Source organism: Ochotona curzoniae, unplaced genomic scaffold (assembly GCF_017591425.1).
Source record: "Ochotona curzoniae isolate NIBS_2020 unplaced genomic scaffold, NIBS_Ocur_1.0 contig_3520, whole genome shotgun sequence".
NCBI classification, from domain to species: Eukaryota; Metazoa; Chordata; class Mammalia; order Lagomorpha; family Ochotonidae; genus Ochotona; species Ochotona curzoniae.
Window position 1 is genome coordinate 15,368,401 of NW_024465894.1, and position 27,964 is coordinate 15,396,364.

At 60.4% G+C, this 27,964-nt stretch overlaps 1 protein-coding gene across 1 annotated transcript in view; it reads left to right on the forward strand.

Annotated features, from left to right (window-relative positions):
• Positions 1–12,519: 12,519 nt before the first annotated feature.
• NOL4L (nucleolar protein 4 like) overlaps positions 12,520–27,964 on the forward strand; it is a 106,033-nt gene continuing 90,588 nt past the window's right edge. Inside the window, exon 1 of the mRNA XM_040981653.1 lies at positions 12,520–13,015. Within this exon, the coding sequence (XP_040837587.1) occupies positions 12,692–13,015 (324 nt within the window). The 5' untranslated portion in view covers positions 12,520–12,691. The remainder of the gene's footprint in view (positions 13,016–27,964) is intronic.

The following is a 27,964-nucleotide window of genomic DNA, read 5'->3' on the forward strand; positions in this document are numbered from 1 at the left end:
CAAAGGGGCTGAGTTCCAAGGGAGCAGAGGGGTCACTGGTGCTGTTGGTGGCGCCCTGCTCTGCGGCACCCACCCAGGCTGGGGGGACCTTCAGGGTAAGTCAGAGCTCAGTGTGGGCTCAGAACACATGGGCAAGCATGGGGCGGCGCCAGGAGACCCTTGGGACTGGGGTGGGTGTGAGTTTTCTGAGTTTGGTCCCAGAAAGCCTTGAGCAGCTCTGGAGATACAGCTGGGGGAGGAGGAAGACCCCAGGCCAGAGGGTGGGACCTCCCAGCTGTGCTCCTGAAATGTCCTAGTGGGGGACAATGAATGGACCGAAAGCAAGTACAAGTGGAAAAGAGCTGGGAGGCAGAGAGTGGTTCTGACCCAAGGATGGGGGGAGTGCCTTCCGGGAGGCAGCACCCAAGGTAGGCCATGGACATACGGGCACTCATAACCATTGCCATGTTTGAGTGGCTGCCCCCCGGCTTCAGGGCTCCAGCACCCAGAGGGACAGTCACTACCCAAGGTTCCAGCTGTGGATATAGGGTGTCAGGGAGCTAGAGTACCCTGACCCATGGCTGGAGGGTCCCAAGAACCCACTCCGCTCCCAGGGTGGGGCAAGCCTTGTTTGTGCAGCCCCATGAAGTAGGGAACAACCCCCACCCTCACCAGCAGCCTCAGGCAAGAGGCCCCAACTCCCTCCTGCTCCTGTCTCAGCACCGGTTTCACTTCCCAAAACGCAGCCCTATTTTGGGTTTCTGGCTTCCTCCCTCACCCTGAGCCACCAGAACTCGGAGGAGTGGGCAACTGAAGATCGACCCATTCCCACTGCCCCCTTCTACCACCTGGAACGGGGGAAGCTGCTGGCTGTTCCCACCCTCTGCAGGTCCTCACCAGGCCCCGGCGGCCTGCCCCATCCCAGCCCAGCAGCCCTGCTCCCAGCTCACACTTAGCCACACTGAACTCCTGCCCCACCAAGACCTGACCTTGTGACCCCAAGCCAATTGGTTCCCTCCCAGACCCTCAGTCTCTGTGACCTGGGAACATGGCTGCCTCCCACCTGAGTCACCTCGGCCACTGGAATCCACAGCATGTGGTGACCAGACTCTGTCCCAAGCCTGTCATGGCTTGGCCCCAGGAACCCCCAGTCAAGCCAGCTAGTGCCCTGTACGCTGGGCAGCCATGAGAGGGAGCTGTGTGTGTGGGAGGAAAGAGGCTGCCACTTTGAAGGGGATGGCCAGGGGAAGAGGTGATGGAACCAGCCCTGCAGACCAGGAAGGGCACCCTGGGTGGAGGCACAGCCGTGCACATGTCCGGGGGCCTGGGAGGTCCGGAGGTAATGCAAAAACAGCCAAGAGGAATACATGTAAGGCAGAGGGAGGGAGGAGCAATGGGGCTAGACAAGGACTGGGGACTCAGGGCTGCGCTCTGAGGAGGTTTTGGGGCAGGGGAGGGGACTGTGTGAGTTTGCACTAGTGTGAACAAGGCAGAGGGCAAAAGAGAGCCAGAGACATGGGCACAGCCACTGGGGGGCAGCTTGTCTGGGACGGCAGCTGGGGAGCAGCTCCTACTGTGGTGATGTTCAGAGCTGGAGCCCAAGGGCTCCTGTTGAACTTGATGCATGGGGGTGGGGTGGGTCAGGATGTGGCTCTGGGCTTTGGCCTGAGCTGGGGAGGATGCAGACAGGAAAGCGGGGGCAGGGGTCGGTTTGGGAATTAGAGCCAGGAGTTCAGGGCTAGACTCAGACTGCCGGGAGCAGAGACCATTGGCACAGGGCAGGGCCAGGTAGAATGGTGGTGAGGTGGGGTGTGGAAGTCCTAGAGATTGCCTGGGCCTCTCCTGTCCAGCAAGTTCCCATTTTCTGGCCTAGCGTCTGAACTCTGGCCCTAGCCTGCCTATGCAGCCTCAACTCACTCCCCGACCCTGATCATCCTCCACGGCCTCTGCTCGCTCCTGGGCCCTGGTCAGAGTCCACACGCTTTACTGGCCTATGCACCTGCCATACTGGGCTCTGGCCTGACCATCTCCCACCTGGTGGCCTGTATGTGACTTGTTCTTGCTCTATTTGGGAAAAGGGGAACTTAGATCCCCTGAACCCTAAAGAGGGTCCTCAAGTTTCCTCATTTGGGGGTTCAGGGATCCCCAGAGGAGCTGCCCTCTCTGCTCTTCCCTGGGTTGGTGAGACCTTGGACGAGGTGCTTCCTGTGCCCTATACTGTCAGTCCCATGCAATTTCTGGGTACCCTGACAGGTACTTCCCGCCGGAGGAGGGGGTAATGTGACCGCAGGGTTGGGGTTCCCAGAAGAAACTGGAGACTCTGGCTGACCTTGCTGGTCTTGGCTGGAGCCCCCTTCCCCATGCCAAGCCCCGGGCCTTGGCTTCCTCACCTCTAGTACAAGACCTGAGTAGGACAGCCACAGCAGAATGGGCCACCCCTGCTACTGGGAAGTGCACCGGGCACTCACCGGGCACTCACCGGGTGCTGGCTTCAGCAGGTGGTGATGGCCACCCAGGTGGAGGCAGTACAGTGCCTGCGGCAGAGGAGGCCTTGGCTAGCTTTTGGCCCTGGAGCCTACAGGTATGGGCATAGCCACTGGCCTCCCCCCAAGGAGGCTCCTGCTGAGGCCAGCAGCCCTTTGTCACCTCTTGTCCCCAGGCCTGTCAGGGCTGACTGATCACAGGAGCAGGTTCTGGGCCTGGCCGCAGCCTGAGGGATTGAGGCAAGCCACCTGCTAGTCCTTGGTTTCCGTACTTGTGGTACTTGTGACGTGGGAGAGCATCTAAGGGTACAGGCAGCCTTGAGGTCAGAGAGCAGATTAGTCACATACTCTGGTTGGTTGCAGGGTCCCGATGGGGAGGACATGTCCCAGATACCCCCTACCTCTGGGTGCTTTAACAGAGGACACCGGGGCCCAAAGAGGCAGAGGAACCCAACCCACATCACACGACTGAGCTGTGACAGTGGGCACCTTCTGGGGACTTCCTGGAGTGGTACCCACTCCTAGTGGGGCCCTGACACATGATTAGTTTCTGAAGTCATGGAGCAGGCAGGGCAGTGCTCTGGGTCCTCAGGTCTGCTCTGTATGGCTGTCTGGGAGGAAGAGCTTTTGTGGGCAGAGGTGGCCCTAGTTCACTCCACTTCATGTGACGGAGAGCCCCTGCTTGGGTCGGGGGATATGGCCATTGATCCAGGAATTGCATGGATGATGCTGGGATTGCAGGGTTCCATAAGAGTGAGTTATGGGGAAGGGGATAGGTTGAGGGGAGAGCAACAGTAGAGCTGAGAGCTCTATGGATGAGCTGTAGTGAGTCAGGTGAATTTGTGGCATGAGGTTGGGGGAGAGATAGAGAAAGGATTGTGCAAAGGCCCTGGGATGGGAGGAGCCTAGGAAACTCCAGAAAGCAAAAGAAAAGCCCAGTAGCTGCAGCGGTAGCAGAGACAGGTCAGCCACCGGGATCCCCAATCCCAGGAGGGAAGGGGTCTTGGAGCTCCCCTGCACTTAGGGCCAGCGGCAGAACCATCCGGGCGGAACCATCAGGGGCGGAGCCAGGGGTGGAACCAGGGGCGGAGCTCTGCTTCCTAGCCTCCAGGACTCTTCCTCCTGCATCTGCTGAGTGAAAGGGGAGACAGGCAAACCTGCATGAGCACCTGCTGTAGAACGCAGCGTCTGGTGTGCACAGCGCCTCGTACAGCCGTGCCACCCCTGGGTCCTGGGGTCCCTAGGCCATGGCAGTCCTTTCTAGAAAGGGGAAAGGGGAAAAGAGCTTAATGGAGCTTCAGTTACTGCCCCTGCCATGGACCGCAAGGCCTCACTGTGTTTGTCTCCTCTGACATACTCTGTGGCCAACAGGGATTGTCATCCCACGTGTGGCTGAACAGAACGAGGCAAGGAGAAGGGGAGGCCCTGCCCTCACACCCACGGTCGCTGGCAGTCGGAGCTGTCTCTGCCTTGTGTCAGAGCCTTGTCCGGGGCCACACGCAGCCTGGGCTTCGCCTACCTGGAACTATTACAGCAGAACTGAAATCTGCTCACAGTCCTTGACTCTCTGTCTCAGATGGAGCTGAGCTGAGGGTCCCCAGTCCTGTCCCCACTCCTTAACTGAATGTGGGTGGGCTGTGGGGTAAACAAGCAGACAGGTGGGCCAATCTGCCCGTGGATTTCTTCCACAGGGAAGGTTTTGGGAAGCTTCTAGAAAGACTCGCTAGGGAAACCATCCTTCTGGCTGGCCCCAGGAGGCCCTTGCCCAGGGCTGAGCACCCAGGTCCGGATCCACCCCCAGGGCCAGGGCAGTGTTGCGTTTCCTCCACCCACGGCCCTGTCCAACTTGCTCAGCAGAACACACTCTACAAAGCCCAATGTCTTCTAGAATTCAGATGGGAGGGGGTGGAAAATGCCTGGGGCTAAAAAACAAAGGTGGGGGATCTTTCCATGAAGGGGCATGGCTGCACCCTATGGGACCCTGGGGGGCAGCCTGGCCCACACTGGGACTTCCCAGGTACAGACGCCAGGGTACGGCACAGCCAGTGCCTGCCAGGGACACCAGAGTGACATCTGCTGGGGGCTACGACACATTGGGTGCTGCGCTCAGGGCTTCTGCGTGGACGCCTTGGAGATGTGGACATGACAAGTCAGGGAAAACTCAGTCCCCGAGCCAAGTCCCACAGCTGGTCAGAGAGGCTTGATGCAGTCAGCCCTCATGCCGAGCACCGTACTACCGTGATCCGGGCCAGGCCATAGCGCACTGGCTGAGGGGGCGGGAGCTACACTCCAGGCCCCTCCTGGACCTCCGCAGAGTGGCCAGTGTTAGCCTCAGCTCTGCCTCATGGAGCTTCAAGCACTCCCTGGACACACCAAAGGCTCTGAGAATTCCTGCAGCAAATGCAAGTCCACACACAGGCTTCAGCTGCAGGGCCCTGTCTGTGAGGTACGAGCTGGCCACTGCTTATGATAGGGCCTCTTGGGAGAGAAGAGATGGCTAGGATGTGAGCCAAGGGGAAGGAGGGAAGTGGAGGGGGGGGAGGTGAGCGACAGACAGGGTCCTTTTTTTTAAAAAAAAAAAAAAGATTTATTTTTATTACAAAGTCAGATATACAGAGAGGAGGATAGAGAGGAAGATCTTCCATCCGATGATTCACTCCCCAAGTGAGCACAACGGCTGATGCTATGTGGATCCGAAGCCAGGAGCCAGAAACCTCCTCCAGGTCCCCCACATGGGTGCAGGATCCCAAAGCAATGGGCCATCCTCGACTGCTTTCCCAAGCCACAAGCAGGGAGCTGGATGGGAAGTGGAGCTGCCAGGATTAGAACTGGCACCTATATGGGATCCCGGCATGTTCAAGGCATGGACTGTAGCTGCTAGGCCATGGCGTCGCGCCCCAGTCATCTTGAAGGATGACTAGGCGTTCTTTCCTAGATGAGCATTCCCAGTAGGGAATGTGTGCAGGTCGTGTTCTTGCTGGGATAGAGTGGCGCAGAAAGCTGCGTGTGGCTGGTAAGAGAAGCCTGAGCAGATCGGCGAAGGCCTTGTGTGGCCAACCAAGGCAGTGGGACTTGCTCCTGCAAACTGCAGAATGGCAGTGTCCAGGGGAAAGCTAGAGGACTTGGGTTAGCCCTGAGGAGGCCAAATTGTACAGAACAGGTGGCAGAACAGACCAGGGCGCTTCTGAGAGCTTCCTTGCTTTGTATCTGAAAGGCAGGGATGGAAACAGAGGTCTTCTACCCGCTGCTCCACTGCCCAGATGTCCCAGCAACCCAGAGCCTGGCCAAGCAGGAGTTAAGTGGGGAATTCGGCTGGGTCTCCCACGTGGGCGGACCCAGGTCCTTGAGCCTTCACCTGGTGCCTCCCAAGGTGCACAACAGCAAGAAGCTGAAACAGATGCAGGGTTGGGGTCGCACTCCCAAGGCCTCCGATGGGGGATGTGGCAGTTTCAACCACTGTATCAAATGCTGACACCCTTAAACTCTTAGGGCAGCAAGAAATCCAGCACCAAGGAGGCAAGAATGAAGGCCTGGAGGAACCACTGGCTCCTGGAGCTCAAATTTGCCACAGTCAGAGAGCAAGGAGACAGCAGGCACAGGGGCAGGCACAGGTTCTGGCTAAGAGAAGGAAGCATCTCTCAGGGGGTGGAGACCTCAGGGCGCTCCAGCCTGGCCCCCCAGGTCTAATACCCTGGGCAGCAGCTTCATGGCTCAGTAGTCTCCCATGCTCCCTGCGGCTCCCACGGGGAGGCCCCGCATGCCCACTGCCTTCGGGGGGGGGGAGGGGACCTTCTGTTCCTGATGTGGACACGCCCCGTACTCTCCAGCCCTGCTCCAAGCCCTGAGCACACTAGCCTTTTGATGCTTCTAACCCTCTGACCCCCGCTGGAGGCCAGCTGGGTCCCCGACCGAATGGAACACGGCTTCTGTCTCAGTGCAGTGCCCAGATCTCTTTGCTGAGGTTCTCTCCTTCACATGGCCCTTGGTCAGCTGGTCCTCTGGGGGCAGGTGGCAGAAACATGCCTGGGCTTCGGAGCAGAGCACATTTGGGTCAGCTTTGCTCCAAGCTGCTTACTGGCTGTGCGACCCTCAGCACACCATTTGGCTTTTACTTGGGATCATTTCCTGCCCCATCAAATAGGTACTTGAGGACCTCAGAGGTGGCACACAGTAGGGCCTCAGGCAGATCTCACTGCTGCATTGTGTCTCAGGTGCTCAGGCCAGACCAGGTACAGCCCTGGTTTGTCTCTACCCCCACATCCCCCCAGGGCTTGGCAGGCTCCCCCCGCCCATCCTCTTGGACTGGGCACACCCATGATCCCCACCCTTGCCCACCTGGATGAGGGCAGGAGAGGCCCCCAGGGCCCTATACCTGCTCCCTGACACTGACCTAGCAGGCTGCTGGGTGCCAGCATCCAGCATCAATAAATTACTGGCGAGTTCAGGTGACGGGACAGATCCAGTGTCAGCTTCCTAGGTGTCCTGCAGGCGGCCCAGGCCTTGGGATACCCCTCCATCTGCCTCTCTGGCCACAAGCCACTCCTAAATTGGCAGACTTGTACACGGGGTACCTGCTGTGTGCACTCTGTTGGGCAGAGGCTTCACAAGGACATCACAAAGCAGGTACCAGCTCCATTTCACAGATGAGGAGACTGAGGCCTGATGGAGAGGTGACTTCTCCTAGATGTTAAGGAGGAAGGGGTCTTTACCTGTGTGTCTCAGCAGGAAGATTCCCTGATCTTGCAGGTTCTAGTTATCACACATACATACACACGCATGCACACATGGGCACACACAGACACCTGAAGTTTCTTTTTTCATTCATGTATTCAGCAATTGCATATGAAACATTGCATATGAAACACCTGCTATGTGCCAAGTCCCAACCTGGCCGGCAGAGGTTGTGATGGGCACTGCAGAGTCTCACTTCTGGAGCAAGTGAGATGAAGAGCAGGAAGAGGACAAATCCCCATGGGCTGTGAGGAGGAAGGGGCTGCTGAGCCTAAGAAGAGAAACCAGGCAGGGAGGAGGCAGAGAGTTGCTTGGGGGCCTCCAGGGGGGCGGGTGGCATTGGAATGAAATCCCCAAGGGTGCCTCCCTCTCGATATTTCAGATTCTGGAGGGGCGGGTGCTGCGTGTCAGGGGTTCTGGGGGGACAGAACTGTTTTCACGTGGTATGCCCCAGGGGCACTGTGGCCCTGGTCACTGCCCCAGGAGACCCTCTTCTCCCCATGGTCTTCACCCTGAATGCCCCATCTCTGTGTGCAAGACACCATGGGCAAGATTTTCCCAAGAGACCCCTCCAAGCTCTGCATTAGGACACCTTTACATGTTTTATTTTATCTGAAAGATACTCAGAGATCTTCTGTCCACTGTTCACTCCCCAAATGCCCACTACAGGCACAGCTGGGTCAGGCTGGGGCCAGGAGACAGAAACTCGACCTGAGTTTCCCACAAGGGTAACAGGGACCCAAGGACTTGAGCCATCACCTGCTGCCTCCCAGGGTGTGCACGCGCAGGAAGCTGAAGCAGGAGTGGAGCCAGGCCCTGTGACATGAGACAAAGACATCCCTGCACCTGACTTGATATTTTTGTTTTCAATGGTAATCCATTTGTCACAGTTTTTTTTTTTTTAAGATTTATTTCTTTATTGGAAAGTCAGATATACAGAGAGGAGGAGAGACAGGGAGCAAGATCTTCCATCCGATGATTCACTCCCCAAGTGAGCGCAATGCTATGCGGATCCGAAACCAGGATCCAGGAACTTCTTCTGGGTCTCTCGTAGGAAGTGGAGGTGCCAGGATTAGAACTGGCGCCCATATGGGATCCCGGTGCGTTCAAGGCAAGGACTTTAGCCGCTAGGTCACGCCGCCAGGCCCCGTCACAGTTTTCTAAGTGTCAGCCAGTCCCTGTGCCTCGTGTGGGCTAGGGCCACACGCATCTTGCTCATTGCCATATTCCCCCAGTCAGGCTACTGTCTGTTTCGCATGAGGCACTCAGGGCCGGATGATGGGCTGCAGGACAAACCACCACCGGGGGCTTGCACCGCCCTGTGAGTCAGGTGTAACTGCCCATGTTCCCATTTTACTGTCATAGGAAACAGAGGCTTTCAGAGATTAAGGATCGCCAGGACCAAGTAGTGCCACCTCTCCCAGCTGGGGCAGGCCACCCAAGGGCCAAGCACAGTAAATGCTGATGGAGTGATTGATTACATGGGAGGCAGAGTGGTGCCGGGGAAAACGCTGGCGACTTCACCTTAACATTTGCTTTTTGAGAACCAGTCCATCTCTGCCTCCCTCCCTCCATCCCTCCACCCATTCATTCATTTCTGTGGTTACCTACTCACTTATTCACTAATTGGTGATTAGTCCTGAGTACCTGTGCTGGGCCCCAGGACAGGTAATAAGGAACTCACAATGCTGTGTTGTCAGGGCTGGGGTGGCGGAAAGCCCAAGGGGAGACCCCAATCACCCCCCCCACCCCAAGGTCAGGAAGTCTTCCCCAAGGAGGTAGGCAGGGGACAGAGGCTCAGTGCAGGCGCGTGGACTTCTGGGAGATGCTTTGGAATCAGGTATGGCAAGCAGCAGCCCGAGCCCTTCATGGAGGTGGCACGGACACTTGACAGCGAAGCCACCTGGCTCCAGGCTGACTGACTCACTTTGCCCCACCCCATGCCTGGAACTTCCGCTGAGCCAGGCTGAGCTGCAGTTGGGCAGGACGCAGCGGGAGGCAGGTGACCCAAGGCCAGGGCCCAACTCCGCCCTGTGGCCTCTTCCCTTGTGTGTGACTCAGTTTACCCACCTGCAAAGCTCTTGTGACTCCTGTCTCTCATTCTCGACCTTGGTAGCAGCCGTGAGCCCTGAAAAATATATAATCCCCAGGGCTGTGGTCCCAGCCTCCAGAGGGTGGAATAGAGAAATGTCCAGGGCCCTTTGGCAGGTGTCCGGGCTGGGAAGGGAAGAGGAACAGCAGCCCCCCTCTCCCGGGACAAATAGTGCCACCCCTCCCAGCTGGGGCAGAACTTCCCGACCAGGCCGAAGGTACAGGGGTCTGCTCCTGAGGCAGTTAGCTTCCCTCCCCCACTTGCCACCTCCACCCTTTCCCCAGCGCCCCTCCAAGGGAGCTGACCCCTCAGAGGCTGCCCTCTGCCCTTCACTTCCTGTCTCCCCTCCCCCTCAGGCTCTCCTGCTGTGAGCCTGCCCAGGGTCTTCCTCCATGGCTTCCCGCTAGCTTTGGTGGAGGGCCCTTCTCCCACTTCTAGAAAATGCCAGTCTCTTTCCTACTTCAGGGCTTCTGCCTTGGCCAGCTTTGCGGCACCTGCCATTTAGGTCACTATTTAAATGCTTCCTCCTCGGATGCCCCCTACACCCCACCCAGAAAACCAGCTTCTCTTCTGCCTCATTGGCGCTCATTCTCAGCTTGCCAGTTCCATCCCAGGCTGGTGAGTGAGGGTTGATTCCTTCGGGGGTGGGGTGGAGTGGGACTGTCTCTTCCACCCTGGCCCTGGGGAACTCCTGGAGGACAAAGAGCTCAGAGAGCCCATGACCGCAACACAGCACTTGCTGCACCTGCTGGACAATGTTTGAAAAAGTGAGACACAAAAAATACCACTATTGTTCATCTCCCTCCTTGAATGCTTCTTGGCCCCATGTGCAGGAGAAAACTGGTATATGCCAAACACCCTCATGAATATCTTTATAGCCACAACAACATGCCCATTATACAGATGATAATGTTGGGAACCTATGGCCTAAGGTTGCCCAGTTCATTCAAGCAGGGAGGCTGCTAAGTGGGTGGTGCCTTTGAGCATGAAGGGGGCGTGGCAAATGAAGTCCCATATCTGCCCTTGCTATCGCTCCTGCTATACCAGAAGACAGCTGAAGAGTGCCAGCTAAGTCTGAGGTCCAAAAAGACAGGCAGAGACCCACAGGAGAAGTGTGTCTTAGTGCTCAGATAGGACCCCAACTCCTAAGTTAGAGGAGACATTGAGAGCGGCCAGTAGCATTGCCGGGCTGTGGCATCTGTTCTCAAGCCGGGAGTCAGCTGGAAGGACAAGTGTCCCAGAGGTTAGGGGCACATCAAGTGTCGCTGTAGACCAGGCCCTGGGGAGGAAGCCTCCGGGCCGTGCTAGGACCTGGGCTTCCCAACTGGACAGGAGCCCTGCTCCCTTCTCCCCAAGCTGGGTGGTCTGGGGCAGTGCCTTCTCCTCTCTGATCATCTCTTTACATGGAGGCCGTCAGCAAGTATCCAGAAAGAACTCTTGGGAAGAGAAAGAGAAAAAATGACTGTCGAGTTGTTGGTGTATATAAAGTAACATAGAAATGTAAATTGTCTAAAAATAATCTCCTATGTGAAATGCAGAGAGAGGGGCTGGGACTTGGAAGACCTCTGGGTTCCTTCACTGTTTACTGGTACCTACTGTGTGTCAGATGCCGTGCTGGGGCCCTGAAATACAGGGATGAGTCAGCTGTGGACCCAGGGCACCTGGCTCCCAGGGGGACAGAGGGAGCAGGTGCACCCAGAGCCAGGGGTTCCTTCTCAGGGTGGGGGAGGAGACAGGGGAAGCCTCCCTGAGGGATGTGGGAGCAGGAGCTAGGCAGACCTGCCGGGAAACCCACCTCTCACCCGCTTCCTCCATGACCTTGAGCAGGTCAGGCTCCCTCTTTGTCCCAGCCCTTTATCTGTACAAGGTGGTGGTCTCCACCGACTTTCAGAGCTGCCAGGGCGTGGCACACAGGCGTTGCCAGGTGGAGGGACTGTGGGAGAGGAGGAGAGGAAATGGACCTGCACTGGCTGAAATCTGGGCCCTCCGGTATTGGGCTGCAAAGTTGCCTGCAGCACTGACCTGAGCACCAGGGCTGGGGCTAATTTAGGGGTGTGTGTCCCTTCCTGCCCACTCCCTACCCTCACTGGTGACCCCCAGGGGACGCCAGGGAGAGCAGTAAAGCATTTCCTCCCACCTTTTAAAAAAGGAGGGCAGAGATCCTGGGCCATTGGCTTGTGCCTGTATTTATGTAGGTAATTTTATTAAGGGGAAGGGAGCTAGCTCCAGCCAAGGTCAGATCTGCCCAGGTGGGAGGAGGCTGGTGGGGCCACCTCCAGTCCAAGGTGCACCTACGTGTCTGCTAGGAGGGTCTCGCGGGCAAGTTGAGGCTCCTCTTGGGAGGCTGTGGGGTTCTCTTAAGCCAGGCCACCGGCCACCATGCCACTTCGCAGGGCCCTGTGGCTGCCCAAGAGCGGTGGGGGCGCACAGAAGCCACGCAGGCCAAACTTCGGGGAATTCGAGGTGAGGCAAAAGGAGAGGAAGTTTGGGGGCCCAGGGACTGGGCTTTGGGGCTTCCCAGGGGGAACACGACCGACGCTCGAGGAAGAGAGGGAAGAAGGGAGGGAGGAGAGCCCGTGTCAGGGGGCCCGGGCCAGGCGAGGTCGGGCTGGGAGGCCCGGGGAGGCAGGGACGTGAGAGGCTGGGCTGGGGCCGGTGCCGGACTCCCCGTGGGACCGCCGTGTCCCGCCGCAGCACAGCCTGAGAGGCTCCAGCCGGCCTCGCCAGATGGAACGCGGTCCCTGGGCTGGGCACTGCGCGCCTGCGGCTCCTGCCCTCCCGGCGGCTGCGGGTGCGGCGGGCCCTGCGCCCCCAGGGGCGGGCCGGGCGGGGGCTGGGCCCGGCGGGCCGACGCGGGAGGGAGGGGGCGGGCGGCGGCGAAGGCTGTGCCGCTCTAACAGGTGGGATCCCGCGGCGTGGTGGAGGCGGGCGCGGGAGGAGGAGGAGGAGAAGGAGGAGGAAGAGCAGTGGCAGCGGGAGCCGAGCAGGAGCAGGACGAGCCGCGCGAGCTGACAGCCACCACCGCCGCCCGCGCCCAGGCTCGGTCTCGCTCCCCGCCTCCCGCCTCCCCTGGCCGCCCGCGGGGCGGCCCGCCCCCTCTGCACCTCCGGGCCCCGGAGCTGCCTCCATCGCTCCTGCATCCCGGCCGGGGGGGAGGAGGAGGCGGAGCAGGAGGCGAGCCGGAGCCGCCGCCGCCAACGCCGCCGCCGCCGCCCGAGCAGGACAGAGCGCGCCGCAGCCCCGCGCGTCCGGCCGCCGCCCGCGCCCATCAGGCAGCCGCGTCGGAGCCACACCGCGGGACAGCCCCGGCCGCGGTGCGCCCCGGCCCGACCTAGCCCAGCGCCGTCCCAGCACCGGGCGGCCGGGTGGCCGGCCCGCCCCCGAGGGCACCGGGCGCGGCGGGAGGATGCCGAAGCCGACGCTGCTGCTGCGCGGGGGCTGGGAGCGCGAGCGCAGCCCCGGGGACTCGGAGCTGGGCCGCCAGTTCCGGGACTGGTGCCTGCGCACCTACGGCGACTCGGCCAAAACCAAGACGGTGACACGCAGCAAATACCAGCGGATCGCCGAGGTCCTGCAGGGCGGCGGCGGCGGGACCGGCGCGGGCAGCGGCCCCGCGGCCGGCGAGAAAGGCAAGTTCCAGTTCTGGGTGCGCTCCAAGGGCTTCCGCCTGGGCAGCGGCCGGGAACCCAAGATGGGCCAAGTGGTGTATGTGCCGGTCAAGACGGGCTCGGTGAGTGAGCGCGCGGCGGGTTCCGGGCGGGCGGGGGCGCGCTGGGGGGGGGGGAACGGTGTGCGGGGTGTGGGTGTGTGTCTGAACGTGTGTCCCGCACGCTGTCCGTGTGTCTGGCCCGCCCGAGGCGCACGCGTCCCTGCGCGTCCGCCTTGCCCCGGCCGCTTGGGCTGCGCTCCGGCTTGGGGCGTCCCTGCCCCCGCTCTGCGCCGCTGCCCGGGCCGTGGCCGTGCCGGGCGGGCTGTCCCGGGCTGCTCACCCCAGCGTGTTCCGTCCTCCCGTCCCCTCCCCCCCGCCAGCAGCCGGCTGCTCCGTAGCCCGAGCCTCCCCCCGCCCCCCGCCCGCTCCGGGGCTGCCTGTCCCGGGCGCCTCGCGCTCCCGCCCCCGGGCCGGCTGGGCGGTGTGTATGTGTGTGTGTGTGTGTGTGTGTGTGTGTGTGGAGGGTGGTGCCGCGGGCTGGGAGGGGGTGGTGGTGGCGTGGAGGCCGGAGCCGCCACGGGACAGGGAGTCCGCCGGGCCTCCCTGCGCCTGGGGAGGGGACCGGCCCGGGCACTGTCGCCCCGACCCCACCCCGGGGTTAGCCCCGGGGAGGGGCGGCCGGAGCCGCAGCCTGGCGCAGGAGCAAACCTCCCGCGGGTGGGTGGGGCGCCCCCTCCGCGCCCCGGGCCCCTGGCTCCCCCCTCCCCAGGACGGGGGCGGCCTGACCTCCCCATCGCCTCCCCATCGCCTCCCCTCCCTCCCCTCCCCCGTCCCCGGGGCCGGCCGGGGCCGGGCGGGGTGGCGCGGGGGAGGGGGCGGGGAACCGCAGCCGCCGAGCGGGAGGAGGCCGGCGGCCTGGCGGGGGCGTCCCCTCCGGACCGGGGCGCCCTAGAGAGGGCGTACGGCGAGGGCCCCGTGGCTCCCCCGCCGGGACCTCATTGTTCTGCAGAGGGTGGGGGCTGGGGGGGCGCCCGGCCGCTCCCGGGGTGCTGCTGAGCTTTGAACTTTACGGGTCCCAGACCCTCGGTTGGTGCGTCCCGCCCCCGGCCGGGCCACGCTCGCCTCCCTCCCTGCCCCCCAGCTCCCTCCCTGGCCTCGGCGGGCCGGAGCGCGAGAGAGCCAGAGAGCGGGGCGGCCCCGCGCCGGCCTCCCTCCCGCCCTCGCTCCCCCCTCCGCGCTCCTCCCCCGTCCGGCGCGCCCGCCCCGCGTTCAGCCCTGTCCCCGGCCGGAGCGGGCTCTTCACACACAATTGATTCGGTCGTTACGAAAAGTGCACTTGTCCCCTCCCCCTCCCCCTCCGGCGGCCGCCGGGCCGGGCCCGCGGGGCGCAAAGGGGCCGCGTGGGAGGGGAGGCGGGAGCCCGGGCGCGGGTCGGAGGCGCCTCCCCCTCCCGCGCCCAGGGGACGGGGCTGCAGGCCGCGGGGAGCGGGGAGCCGCGAGCGCCGAGGGCGGGCGGCCCATCTGCGAGGAGCGCTGATAACCGCGCCGCCGCCGCTGCGGCCGCCAGCAGCCCATCTGCGCCGCTGCCGCCGCCTCCGGCGGGACCGGGAGGCCAGGGGGCCGGGTCGAGGGGGTGCGCCGGGGCCAGCTTCCCGGAGTGGGAGGCCGTGGGGCGCTCAGCTCACCATCACTGCCCCCCCAAAAAAAACCCAGACCCCCTCCCCCAGCTGCAATCAGTGCCCACTTTCCCGTGTGGGTCGTATGGGTCAGCGCCCAGCCTGGGTCAGTCCTTGTCACCCTGCCAGCTCTGTGGCCCCCTGGGTCCTCCGGAGCCTGAGTGTGGCTGTGGCCGGGTCAGTGCGCCCTGGTGTGTTATTGCCTTCCACCTTCAGTGCTTCCCAGGTCAGTGCCCACCTCCCACCCCCATCCTCATCTTGAATCCCAGGAGCTGAAGCCTTGGCCTGACCTTAGCCTGGGGGCTCCTTGGAGCCAGACCTGGTAGGTGGCTCCTTGGCTCTGGGTGGGGGTGGCCCTCTCCCCTGGGGTGTGGGCCTGGGAGATCCACACAGCTGTGAGCGTGAGCGCCCCTCCCCCTGTCCAGGGCACATGCAGAATTGGGAGCACAGGCTTGGGCTCAGGGTCTTGCCAGCCCAGCTGGTGACTTTACATCCCTCCGGTGGCCCTGGACTCACCTGCTCTTTTCTCCCCTGGCAACAGGGTCCCCATAAGCCTCCACCCTGGCATTCAGACCCATAATAAAGTCTTCCCCAAGGGACCACCTGCCTGGGAGGCAGAAAAAAGGGACCCAGGTCTCCAGGAGGGCAGGGCAGGGGGATTGGTGGGGACAGACGCCCCTCCCTAGGCAGCCTGCTCCTCTGTGCTTTGACCCCACTCGCCTGGCTCGCTGGTCCCCAGCGAGCCCCTTAGTTACCTGCCGCCCACCCAGAGCAGGAGGTGTCCCAGTCTGGCCAGCCCAGCCCCATGTCCCTGTCCTGGGGCTTAGTATTATCAGGGTTCTGTTTTCCTTCCCACTGGTCTCAGGGGAGGGAATCCTGCCGGGAATGCTGGGACGGCTGTGGCCTCTCCCTGGGAAGGGCGGAACAGGACCTTCTTGGAAAGGTGCAGAGGACATCCCCTGCCCTGCTGTGCACACGTACTTGTACGCACGCGTGCATGCTCATGGGCACACATACGCACACGTGGCCGAGGTTGTCATTGTCGCTGGAGTCAGTTGGGAGAGATCCTGCAGTTTTGTCCTGGGTGGGTTTTGGTGAAGGTCATTGGGCCTCCCACCTTTGTCCTAGGCGTCCGTTCAGTTTACACAGCGCTGTGGTGGGCCCTAGGCTACCAGCCTGGGTGGGATGCCAAGCCTGCTTCTCTGGTGCCCTGCTGGCCTGGCAGGGGGTGGAGGTTGTGTTACCAAAGTCTAGGAGGTGCAGGGGCGGGCAGGTAGGCGGAACAGTCTCTGGGAACCAGGATGTGGGGATTGGTTTGTCTGGTGGTGGCCCCAGCAGCATGCAGTCCCCTGATGTCCTCAAGCCCAAGAATGGCCATGGTGCTGGCATGGTGCTCTCCTCCCCCCCCCCCCCACCACGGGAGCCTCTCTGCTCCCCTCTCCACAGCCATATGTGGTGCTGTGGTGGTGGGGGCCCTCCCTTGGCCCAGGCTGGCCGCGGGTCGATGATCTGACACCACTTGTCCTGTCCCATCTGGCCCTGGAGCTTTTCTGGGTGTGTGTGACAAAGGCCTAATCTGTCCGGACGGGCCCAGGGTGGAGAGAAGAGCCTGGGGGAGGAGCTGGGGTGATTGCACTTTGTGGGGGCCTCCTGCAGCTGGGGTCCCCTTGGAGACAGGGCGGGGCGGCGAGGAGAGGGGCCGGAAAGCCCTGAGTGTGGGCAAGAGGCAAGTTGGTCGGTGTTGTGCAGGTTATCACAGGAACTGGAAGGTGGAGGCCCAGGGCTGCCTGGGAGGAGGGCGGAGTCCGCCACAGGCCATGGTGCTGCTGTTCGGTAGGGGATAAGATCTTTTTATGACCAGAACAAGCTGGGCTGGGCAGAGCCTGCTGAAGAGTTAGACTCACCGTGAGCCAAGCCGCCTCCTGGGCGACATCCTCCAGTTCTGTCCGGCCTCATCAGCCCCTCCCAGCTCTCAGAGTGGGACTGTCACAGGAGAGGGTGGGTACCTCTGAGGGCTGTAGATGATGGCCATGGCCAGGCCCTGCACTGGCTGCTACCTCCAAGACTCTTTGGAGAAAGATGTCCTTAGCCCACCTATCCCATCTCCCATAGTGGATGTTGGGCATTGTAGGTGGTGGCTTAACTCATGATGCCACCCTGCTGGCTCTGGATGGGAAAACTGAGACTGCCTGAGGGAAAGTGAGCAAAGAGGACTTTCCATTGTCCAGGGAAGCCAGGGCTGGGTCGTGTCTGGGCTCCTGCCAGGCCCAGCCGCGCGCAGTCCCCCAGTGGGATCTGGCTCCTTGCGCGGGGCTTCTGTCAGGCGGGCCTCAGGTGTTCCTCTGGCCAAAGTGGCTAATGGTGGTCTTTTCCCGCTTTGCACACAGTGCTCATTTTGTGGCAAGAGTGTTCACAGACTCGAGTCTGCATCCCCAGAGCTTCGGTGTCAACCTTTGGCACCTGCGGCCCCCGGGCTGGGCGGGAAGCAGCCTCTGGGTTCACACAGAGCAGTGTTTGCTGTGACCTTTGGTTGAATCCCTCGGGACTTCTGATTTTCTCCAAATTGTCCCCAGAGTGGCCATTCGTGAGGTTGCCTACGGTGTGCCCAGGTTCTGGGGAACTACCACAGTGGCCTAGCTAGGGTCAGGGTTGTGATGGTGCCATTCTGTAGACTCCCCAGCTCCAGGCAGGACCCGAGCCTGGGTACCACTCTAGTTGGCTCCCGCTGGCCACCAGGTGTCCTGCAACCTGATCCAAGTGGAAAGCATAGGCCCTCCGTGAGAAGCTCTCAGTCCATCCCATTTTTGTCTGAATTCGTTTAGAAGACTCTGATCAAGGAGTCTATGCTCACAAGCTGATTCCTGGGGTCATGCAAGATGTGTAGGGGCCTGGGGAGGGTGGGGGACTCACTCAGATAGGTGTGGGTGGGGAGGAGCTCTGGGGAGAAGGCTGATGGTGGGGTGGTGGAGTCAGGCATCCATCTCATCCGCGCTGTGCCGAGCAGCGCTGGCAGGCTTGGTGTTCGCAGAGCCTATGTCATGTGGAGGATGTGGTCCTAGGGCCCCCGGCGACCTGCACAGCTGAGCCAGGTAATGTGGTGCTGGGCCACTCTGCTGGGCAGCAGGGACAGCCTGCATTCTTTCCCCTGGAGTCAGACCTGGCATGAAAGTCCTTCCCTAAAGGCACTGAGTGTTTGGGGACCCTGAAGATGTGCTGGGAGGACTACAGGGTGTAGGGGTGAGTGGGGGTGTGGCTCTGTCATAGACCTCATGGCCACGGAGGTTGTGTGATGGAGTCAGGCAGGGCTATGTGAGTATGTGTGGGTGTGAGGGGCCTGGGACTGCACCTGTCTATGCTGTGCCGGGGCAGTGTGCATGTGCACAGGTGGGGGCAGGCTGCCAGTGCCTGTGTGAGCACCTGGGGTGTGGGCGTTGGCCGACGGCAGCTGTGGCTGCAGGTGCCCCTGCATGAGAGTGAAGCAGCTCAGTGTGGGTGTGCTCACAGGGGCGTCCTGCCTTGTACCCCATCAACCAGAGCAGCTGCTGTGGTGGCACCTGTCATTTTGGGCTCTCAGTTGCTGGCAGCAGTAAGTGTGAAAGAGCGAGTGGACATAAGTAATGCCCTGGCCCTACCCTCTATCCCCCAAAATCTGAGCCAGGCACCCCAGTGGGGCAAGGGGTCATTCTGGGAGAAAAGGTGTTGGACCTGAAGGAACAAGCTGGCTCAGACTGTGTCCCAATGCAACATTTTCCTTGCCTCTTGTCCCTAGCCAAATAGCCCACCTGTCTTTTCCAAGTCTTAATTTGCTTGTCTGGAAAATGGGCTCCCGCCCAAGGTCCACTTCTTAGCCAATTGTCGTTGAGAGTGGTATCTAGGTAACATGTTAAGGTCACCCTACTAACTGTCAGGGACTCCAGGCCTGGCCCCTGGGCTGCGAAGAACCAGTGAAGATGGGGTCTTGGGAGGACAAAGCTCTCTGAGTCCACCTGCCATCAAGGAAAGGGTGCAGGGCCCATGCCGTGCAATCTCAGAGCTGTCAGTTCAAATCTCTACTCGGTCCTTGCCTCAATTTCCTCATCAATAAAATGGATCTGTGTTATCATCCTCCTATCTTAGAACTGGTGTGCAAGTTAATGCTTTAATGCATGCAGAGCCTTCTAATGGGGTGGGCATTTGTCACAGTGGCTAAAATGCCACTCGGGGATGCCTGCATCCTATATCAGATTACCTAGGTTCGAGGTCCAGCTCTGTGTCCAGCTCTAGCTCCCTGTTAACATGTACCTTGGGAGGTAGCAAGTGGACTCCAAGAATCCCTGCTGCCTAGGTGGGAGACCTGGCTGTTGATGCCGCTGGAGACCACTCTCCAGGGAGTAGAAACATTTCTGTCTCCTTTCATTGCCTCACACAGGAATAAAAGAGAGCCCCGACAATGTGGCAAGTCTTTGGCAATGCTCATGGCTGTGTGATCTTGCTGAGCCTTAGTTTTCTCATCCAGTAAGTGGGGATGGTGAGGAAAGGCATTGTGGCTTGTAAACAGAGCAGTGAAGAGGACGCTGCTAGCCCAGACCTGGCTGACCGCGTAGCAGGTGGGCAGTGGCGACGATGGCTCTAAAGCTGGTGTCTGCGTCGTCTGAGGCTCCAAGGCCACTGAGGCCTGGGAAACGTTACAGTGATGACCAGAGAAAGCTTGGTGAGGATGAGGGTGGGTTTGAGGCCTCAGGGTCTCGCTGCCTGCTCTGTCTCTAGGAATTACACAGGGCAGTTTCCTGCACTCTCACCTGCCTCTGAGCCTGCCTCCCCACACAGCTGTGCCAGAGGTGAAGGAAGTTTGCTGGAGGGGTGGGCACTTCAGCAAGGCCTGGCAGGCATCTGCTGAGTAGATGGCTGAGCCTCTCACCCTTCCTGTCTCCAAAGGGCCCAGCCTCACCTTGCTCCCTGGCATGGAAGATGGTAACTGTGCCATCTCTGCCAGTGTTGGCCATGGCCGCCTCCCTTGGGTGGGTGTCTGAGCAGGCCTCCCACCTGGATTATCATCCCTGGATTCTGGGAGGTGGATGAGAAATGTGCTGGAGAGCCACGAATCCTCCCTGAGGCCACTGCGGGTAGCCAGTGCAAAGTTCCAAAGCCACTAGCCATTGGTGCCCCGAGCATGGAGGCTGGGGTCCACGGGGGGCTGTGGGGGACTGAGGGGGTGGATCATGGCCTAAGCCAGGCTCATGGTACTCCTCACCTGAGCTAGAGGCAACCCTCCTACCCATCCAGCTGTCCCCCTCCCATCCCAGTGGTGGCTACATGCTTGGGTGGCTGGGGCAGACAGGTGGCTGGGCCAGCCCTCTCTCCTCTCTTGGTCTGACTTAGTCAGCATTCCGTCTTTATGGCCACCCTGGGCCGCTTTGCTGCAGCTGTGGGGAAACTAAGGCAGAAGGGAAGAGACCTGCTTCCTGAGCTCCAGCGCTGGTTCTGAACCAAGTCTGCTTCCAACCCTGGCTCATTCATTCATTCATTCATTCGCTCCCTCCACTGACCCCTGTGTCCCAGCAGCTGCATCTTATCCCTTCCTTGGGCCACATTCTTGACTCCTCTTCTTGTCCCTCCCTTTGCATCCCAGCCAACCCGTTTGCAAATCCTGTTGGTTCTCCCTTCACAGTGCATCTCAGGGCAGGCGTCTGACTTGGTGATTAAGCGGCCATTGAGGCACCTGCATCCCATAGTGGAGTGGTTGGTTTGAGCCCTGGCTCTGTTTCCAATTCCAGCTCCCTGTTAACATGCACCCTGGCAGGCAGCAGGTGATGGCTCAAGTGCTTGGGTCCCCGCCACCCACATGTGAGACCTGGATAGAGTACTTGGCCCCTGACTTCAGGCTGGCTCAGTTCTGGCTGCTGTGGCCATCTGGAGAGGGAATTGGTGCATGGGTGCTGCTCTGCAGTTCTCTGCCTTTTCAATAAAAATGCAGATGAAAAAAAAATAATAACCACATCTGCCACTTCTTTCTAGCTGCAGGCTGGCCCATGACTAGAGGGGCATTCAGCCTCTTCACCAAGCTCCCACTCCACTGCGTTGCCCCTTAAGCCCTTCTTCGCCAGCCCCCAAATGCCAGAAAGCATTTTGCAAAGAAAAAGGTTCACTCCCTCCTGTGCTCATAACGCCCTCAAGATCTCGTCTCCCTGGAGCCAGAGTCTTCCTGGGAGCCTCCACCTGCACTTCCTGGTAGCCTCCACTGACCCTGGCTGCCTGCTGCCCCCACCTCCCTCCTCTGTCCACTGCTAGTCACCCTCAGCCACACTGGCTTTGCACAACAGTCTTGCCCCAGGGCGTTTGCACAGATAGTCCTGCCTCCTGGGATGCCCTTTCCCCCAGATTACCACGTGGCTAGCTCCATCCCGACTGCTACCTCCTCAAAGAAGCCCTCTTGGACTATCCAGTCAGGACCACCTTGGGACCCCAAAGCCCTCTCTTTCTTCGATTTCATTTTTCCTTTCAAGCCCTCATCAGTCCCTGGCCTGGTGTGTCTGGTTGCAGATCTGCCTACCTGTAAGGCTATGAGCTTTGCCAAGGCAGCCCGTGTCTGTTTGGCTCCTTGCTATATCCTGAGGGCCCCTTTCTCCCTGGGTGCCCCACCAGAAAGGGGGTGGGCAGATGCCTCTGCAGGAGCCTGAGATCTGGCTGTCCCGTTCTACACTCCAAGGGCCTCAGCCGCCTGGCACACAGCCCTCCTTCCCTGGGGAGGCTGATGAAGTCCTCGGGGCAGTGACCTTGGAGGCCTGAGAGAATCGTCCAGTGAGAGCAGAACACGGGGAGGGGGAGTGGGAGTCTGGGTGGCAGCAAGGAGGTGGCCTGGGTGTGGCAGGTTGTGCAAGCTGGAGCCTGGGCTAACTGCCTGGGCAGCAGGTCCCGTGGCGTGTGGGGGGGACAGTCGGTGGTCGCGAAGGCTGGGCAAGCATTGTGGGGCGGGGCTAGTGACACTGGGCTGGGAGAGAGGGAGGAGAGCAGAGGAGAGAAAGCTCTAGAAGCCACGTGGGAGCTGAGCTGGTGTCTGGCTATGGAGAGCTAGCGGCTGGTGGGAGGGGAGGGAATGGGGTCAGGCTTGGCCAAGAGGAGCCTTGGGGTGTTGTGGCAAGAGGGGGATGTGCCCTGGAGCAGGGAAACCGCAGGCAGGCGGTGCTCCGCCAGCTGGGGTTATGGTGGGGCTGGCTCAGCCAGCATTGCAGGTGGACAGAGGGGAATCCTGCACCCCAGGAAATAATGCCTGGGAGCATGGTGAGGTGTCCATGAAGCCTGCGGGGTGAGTGGCTGTGGGGGGGGAAGCCATGGAGGAGACCTGGTGACTCAGGCCTGGGGTGGGGGATCACAGAGCCCCCAGTCCCAGCCAGGCGCCCTCCCCACCTAGCCGGGGGCCCCAAGGCAGGCTCCAGGGAGGCCTGCACTTGGCTGCATGACTCATCGTTTTCTCGGCTTCCCTGGGCTGGGGAAATGTACAGGGAGACAGGGGTCCTTCCCGCAGCCAGCCGGCCTGGTGCTTACTGTACACCAGCCTGTGGGAACGTGTGTGCTCAGGCTGGGACCCTGGCTTCCACTCTTGTACCACCTGAGCAGCTGCTGCAACCCCATTCCACAGGTTAGCAAACCAAGGCACAGCGTCTGCTGGACCTCCAGCCTCTCAGCCGCTTGCACCTTCAGTTTCTCATCTGAAAAGTGGGTCTGTTGGGTCATCTGTCCCCTACGGGGCTGAAGGGGAGAGAGCAGCTGAAGTGCTTTGTGGCTGTATTGTCATTGGCATCAGGGGGCTGGGGTGGCGTGGCGTGGTCACGTGGCCACTGCCAGCTCAGGTGTGTGGAGCTGGGTCTTGCCCTGAGCTGTGAATGCTTCAGGGCCAGTGGCTCTCCCACCTGTTCTGTGGGAGCACTTGAAGTCCAGCCTGCCTGACAGGCCATAGCCAGAAGCTGCCGCTCTGTTTCGGAGCTGGCTGAGGGGTGAAGAGCTTTGTGCTGTCCGGAGCTGTGCAGGCCAACAGAACACTCTGAGGTTGGGAAGCCAGGGCTGGGCTGAGAGGCTGCTGTCTCCTGTTGTGCTGTCTTGGATGAGTCGCCTCCCCTCTCGGAATCTTAGTTTCCTGGCCTATAAAATGGGGTGATGTTGGCTGGCTGTGGGTTCAGTTTCCTGCCTGCGCTGTACTAGGTGGAATGGAAGCATCTATACCACTGTGTGGACGAGGTCACGCTCTTGGTAGAAAGCAGTTATGGTTGAGATCGTGACCGTGACAGAATCCGTCACCTTGCTGGCATCTGTGACAAAGCCACACGAAGTGGTGCTGCGCACTTGGACTTTGGTGTCCAGACCATCCTAGGACTTAAATTGTGCCCTACTACCTTGAAACAAGTCCCTGCAGTCTCTCTGAGCCACAGTCGCCTCATCTGTGAAATGGGTCCAGTGTCATTGCCCACCTCCCAGGGTTGCTATGGGGAGGCCAGGCACCCAGCAGGGAACCAGGGGCTGTTTGTTCCCTGCTCATGCCTGCCTTTGTGGCTAGTGGCCAGGGGCAGAAGAGAGCGAAGCTGGAGTGTGGCAGGGCAGCTGGGGCAGAGGATTTCCAGGAGGAGGTGGTAGTGCTCAGCTGGGGCTGCCTCTGGAACCGATCACTCCTCACCCCACATCTGCACCATGGAAGGCCATATGGAGGGCAGAGGGCAAGCCCTAGGCAAAGCAGGTGCAAAGCAGGGGCCACAGCTCCTGTTGGTCCCTCAGAGGGTTGGGGCTGTGGGCTGCCCGCTGTGGGGCCGAGCCCTGAGAGCCTAGCCACTGTGTAGCCTCAGACGCTGTGACCTCACAGCCCCTGCTGCCACCTCTGCACTGTGCAGACTGAACTGGCCACTGCTTTGCAGTGGGGTCATTCACTACACACCAAGTGCTTGGTCACTGCCCACTACGAGCCACGGCTTAGAGCACTCAGCTGCTGCTGCTGGACATGTGCCGGGCAGGGAGCCTAGGCAGGCTCCTGGGAAACCTAGGCTCTGCTCTCAGCTGCTAGGGTCTACACCAGAGGGTGTGGCCTCAAGAGGAAGCAGAGGGAGGTCCCAGCAGGGAAAGGGTGCCTGGAGGGACACTCTTGGGCAGGGCTAACAAAGGAGCAAGGAGAGGTTTGCCAGACAGGAGATCCCAGCATCAGCTCCCCCCCCCCACCATCGGACACACTTACCCCCAAACAGAGTTCCCCATCCTTCTGTACCCTCTGCCTGACTGGGGCTGCTGTCTTCTGAATCCTGTGTGACTCAGGCGGCTTGCTTGCCTTCTCTGGGTGTCTGGTCCTCCATCTAAGAAGTGAGCGTGGTTCTGAGTTCTGCCCCTGGGTCTGTGGAGAGCTGAGGGTGTCCAGGCTCTGGCAGGGAGCAGCCAGTGGTGGAGTGGGTGTAGGGAGTGTGTGCTGCCCTTGGGACAGCCACTGCCGTCCATTGCGGCTGTGGTCACAGGTGCAGTGGGTCGCTTGGGAAGGGCTTGGAGCTTGGGCCTAGTGGTTTCTTCCCACTGAGAAATGCAGGGGTGAAAGGCAGTCTGAGGCTGTGGTGGAGGCCTGGGCTTGTGCCCTGGGATTTCTCAGCAGGGCTCTGCAGCCCTGGGGATGACTACATCATTAATAAGGTGCCACTTTTGGGGAGGGGGTCTTCAGGTGCAGCTTGGGAGAAATGAAGGAACCTCTCTGGGCCTGTTTCCTCTTCATCGGAATGGTGGTAGCAATGGGTCCAGCTGTGCCGGGCTGTCACCGACAGGACCCTCGCAGTTGCTCAGGCAGAGGCTGCGGGCCCCGCCCATTCGCTGGCTGACTCCGCCCATTGGCTGGCACTGGCTGCACATGCAGGTCCCTCTGTTCATGGCCTCAGCACTTGCTGGGTGCCAGGAGCTGTGCTTGGTGCTACCCCAATGGTGATGGGCAGGACATTCTTGATCTCTGTGTCCCAGAGCTGGGGGTCAGGGCACCCAGGGACGTGGCAGGCTGCCCAACCCCTGTCCTGGTCGTACCAAGTGTGCTGAGCTCCAGGGACCTCTTCTACCTTAAGGCCCTAAAGCCAGCCCTTCTGCCCTCGTGCCTGGCTGCTGGCAGTCCCCACGGTGGGCAGCACAGCGCCTTCTCGCCTCAGCCAGTTCTGCCACCTCCTCCCCAGGAATAGCCTTCAGGCGCTTCCTCTTGCTTTCCTCTCCACATGGTGGCATGTGGGGCCAGTGTGGTGGCCCATGGGCTAATTCTCTGCCTGCAGTGCTGGCATCCCATACGGACACCAGTTCATATCCTGGCTGTTCCACTTCCTATCCAGCTCCCTGCTAATGGCCTGGGAAAGCAGTTGAGGACTGCCCAAAGCCTTGGGGTCCTGTATCTTCATGGGAGACCCAGAAGAGGCTCCTGGTTCTTGGCTTCAGATCAGCTCAGCTCTGGCCATTGTGGCCATTTAGGGAGTGAACAAGAGGATTTTCAAGTTAAACCAAGAAGTATTAAAACAATAACAACAACAACAAACTATAGCCCTGACTATACTCCTTGTTTGCTCAGACCCTCCCCTGGCCCCTTAGCTCTCTGAGTCCGGCCTGAACTCACTGCTCCCAGTCCCTCTGGCCTCTTGCTGCCACTCTAGATCTCACTGGGCTCTGCTGAAATGTCACCTCCTCAGAGAGGCTCCCCTGGACTACCTTTTCCAAGTACCCTCTGTCACTGCAGCTCCCAAGCCCCTTACTTCACTCTGGAGCCCTTGCCAACATCTGGCAGATGAGTCTCCGTGTGTGTCCCTGGGGCTGTTTAATGACAGGGACTCAGTTGCTGCTGTGTGCTGGGTAAGTAGGAGTCTCTCCTCACTCCACACCGCCAAGGGCCTCCGTTTGGCAGAAGTGGGCGAGCAGATCCTGACTGTGGCCCCCAGACTTGGTGTGAAGGCAAAGGTCCCATGCCCGGTGCCGGGTGCTGTGTCCTCCTCATGAAGCCATCTGCTGCCTCAGCTCTCACCTCATGCCAGCTGTAGGGGTTGAGGGCCTGATGCGGGGGGGGGGGGGGCCTGGAACCCCTGGCAGAGGAGGCGACTGGGTTTGGGCTGGCCCACCCTGAGAAGCCTGGGGGGGGCTGAGACGCAGGCTGTGGGAAACAGAGGGAGACTGCCTAGACATGAGGGCCCAGGAAGCTGAGCCAGGGAGGTGGAGCCACAGAGTGCTGGGAACAGGATGCTGATCGTGGTCCAGGGACCCCCCACCCCCCGAGCCCTTGGGGAATCACAAATGCCCCAGGTGGGAGCAGGACCTATGGCAGTGCGGAGGTGGTGGCTGGCGTGCATCAGTCTCTTCTTCCATCACTTGTTTTCCAAAAAGCCTGCTCGCCCCTGTTATCACCCTTGGGGACCAGTCTGTCCCATGTGCTTCCTGTGTGTTTGCTTGCCGGGCTCCTGCGAGCCTCTGAGATCTTCTGCGACTTGCCCCAGGCCCCCTGTGAGCAAAAGGGGTGTCTCCTGGGTGTGAGCCCAGGCCGGGTGACCAGCAGCTGTTTCATAGGGCCACCTGCCACTTTGGCAGGCCAGTAGCTCCTCCCTCAGGCACAGGCCCCGGGCTGGGGGAAATCAATCCGGCTGTGCAGCCCTGGTGGCCCCAGCTGGGCGGTGCGCTCACCCGCAGCCCTGTGCACCTTGACCGTGAAAGGAGCAGTACAGTCTTCCTTGGAGGTCACGGGACTGTTGGGGTGGGGGCGGAAAGAGATTGGGCCAGCCCCTCCCCTCCATCAAGAGGCAAAGAAAAGAAGATTCTATTCTTAGCCCCGCCTCTGGGATCTGGGCTGGGGAGCAGGGCTGGGCAGGAGGCCAGCAGCTCCCAGAGGGACATGTGCAGAGCCCCCTTCCTGGGTGTCCCGCCCCCCGGCCCTTTGAAGGGGCTGTTCTCCCCATCCAGACCCTCCTGGGAGGGGAGAGTCAGAGGTCCAGGCTTCACCAAACTCGCACAGAGCCAGTGCCATTAAATGGGGCAGCATTGAGGGAAAGAAGGCAGAGGTGGAGGGAAAGGCTGAGGCCCCAGTGCTGTGCCTCGCTTCCCACTGCCATCCCGGTCTGGGGCTCCTTTGCGTTGGTTTGTTCTGATATTTGTTGAATGTCTGACCAGGCCCCTTGGTCTGGGGTGGGAAATCCCTGTAGGGTAAAGAGCTGGCTGGGGCATGGGGTACAACCAGCATGTGCCTAGGCCAGGGAAGTCGGATGCTGGCAGAAGCTGTGGGGACCCAGAGGGGCTGGGCTGTGAATAGGCGTGAGGGAGGACTCCCTGTCAGAACTGTACACCCTGCTATGCCAGGGCGTGGGAGTATAGAGCTTTCTGGGCAGGGCACGGGGGAAAGGGGTAAGGGATGGGGAGTGTGCAAACCCCTTGGGCCAGACCTGACTGGTGTCCCCATTTCTTGTATTTGGGGACTGAAAGACCACATTTGACCCTTCTGGACCTTGGACCTCAGAGCAAATTATTTCTAAGCCTATCCTGGGGAGATGTTAGATGGGCAGGGTGTGTCTGAAGGCCCCCGAGAACCCAGATGAGAGCGTTGTCCATCTGCCTCTGTGACCTGGGCAGCCCAGCTGCTGCCCTGAGTGCCCTGGATGCATGTCCGACCCTGGCACTTCCAGCTGCCGGTCTCGGACAGTCCATCCTCTGAGCATTCTTGTGGGGACAAATTTGTGCAGGTGGGGGCCTGCATGTGACTTGCAGAGGGCAACCCTCCCACAGGCCTGTGAGAGCTGGCCTATCCCTGGGCCTGGCTCGGTGCTCCATATTTCCCACCAGAACCTAGGTTCTGGTGACTAAATTGCTTCTACATCCATGGAGTTTGTAGTATCACACACATCTTCTAAGAACCCCACAAGAAAAGGGGACAAGAAGTGGTAGCCCAATTTCTGGAGGGGTAAACTGAGACTTGAGGAGGGTGACTGGCTGGAAGCAGGATCAAAGGAGGGGGAAGGGAGACTACCCAGTATCTTCTGCATGAGTGTCCATGTACACACAGATGCATACCACACATGTAGGCATATCACATGTATGCATGTAGGAACACACATGCACATCATATGCATATATGCACACACATGTACTACATATAGAAACACATGACAGTTTATACGTCCCACACATGTATGAGCATTGCACGAGTGTGCATACAACACAGATATACAGCATACACATAGGCACATCACACACGGATGTGTATCACATGCTGATAGCTGCTGTCAGGATACAGGTGGGGGCGTGGCGGCTCAGGAGCTCTGACCTGGGGATGCTCAGGCCTTGGGCTGGTGAGAACAGGCAGCAGTGCTCGCGTGACCGTCATTTGGCCTGCTTGTCATCCGCCTGTAGCTCC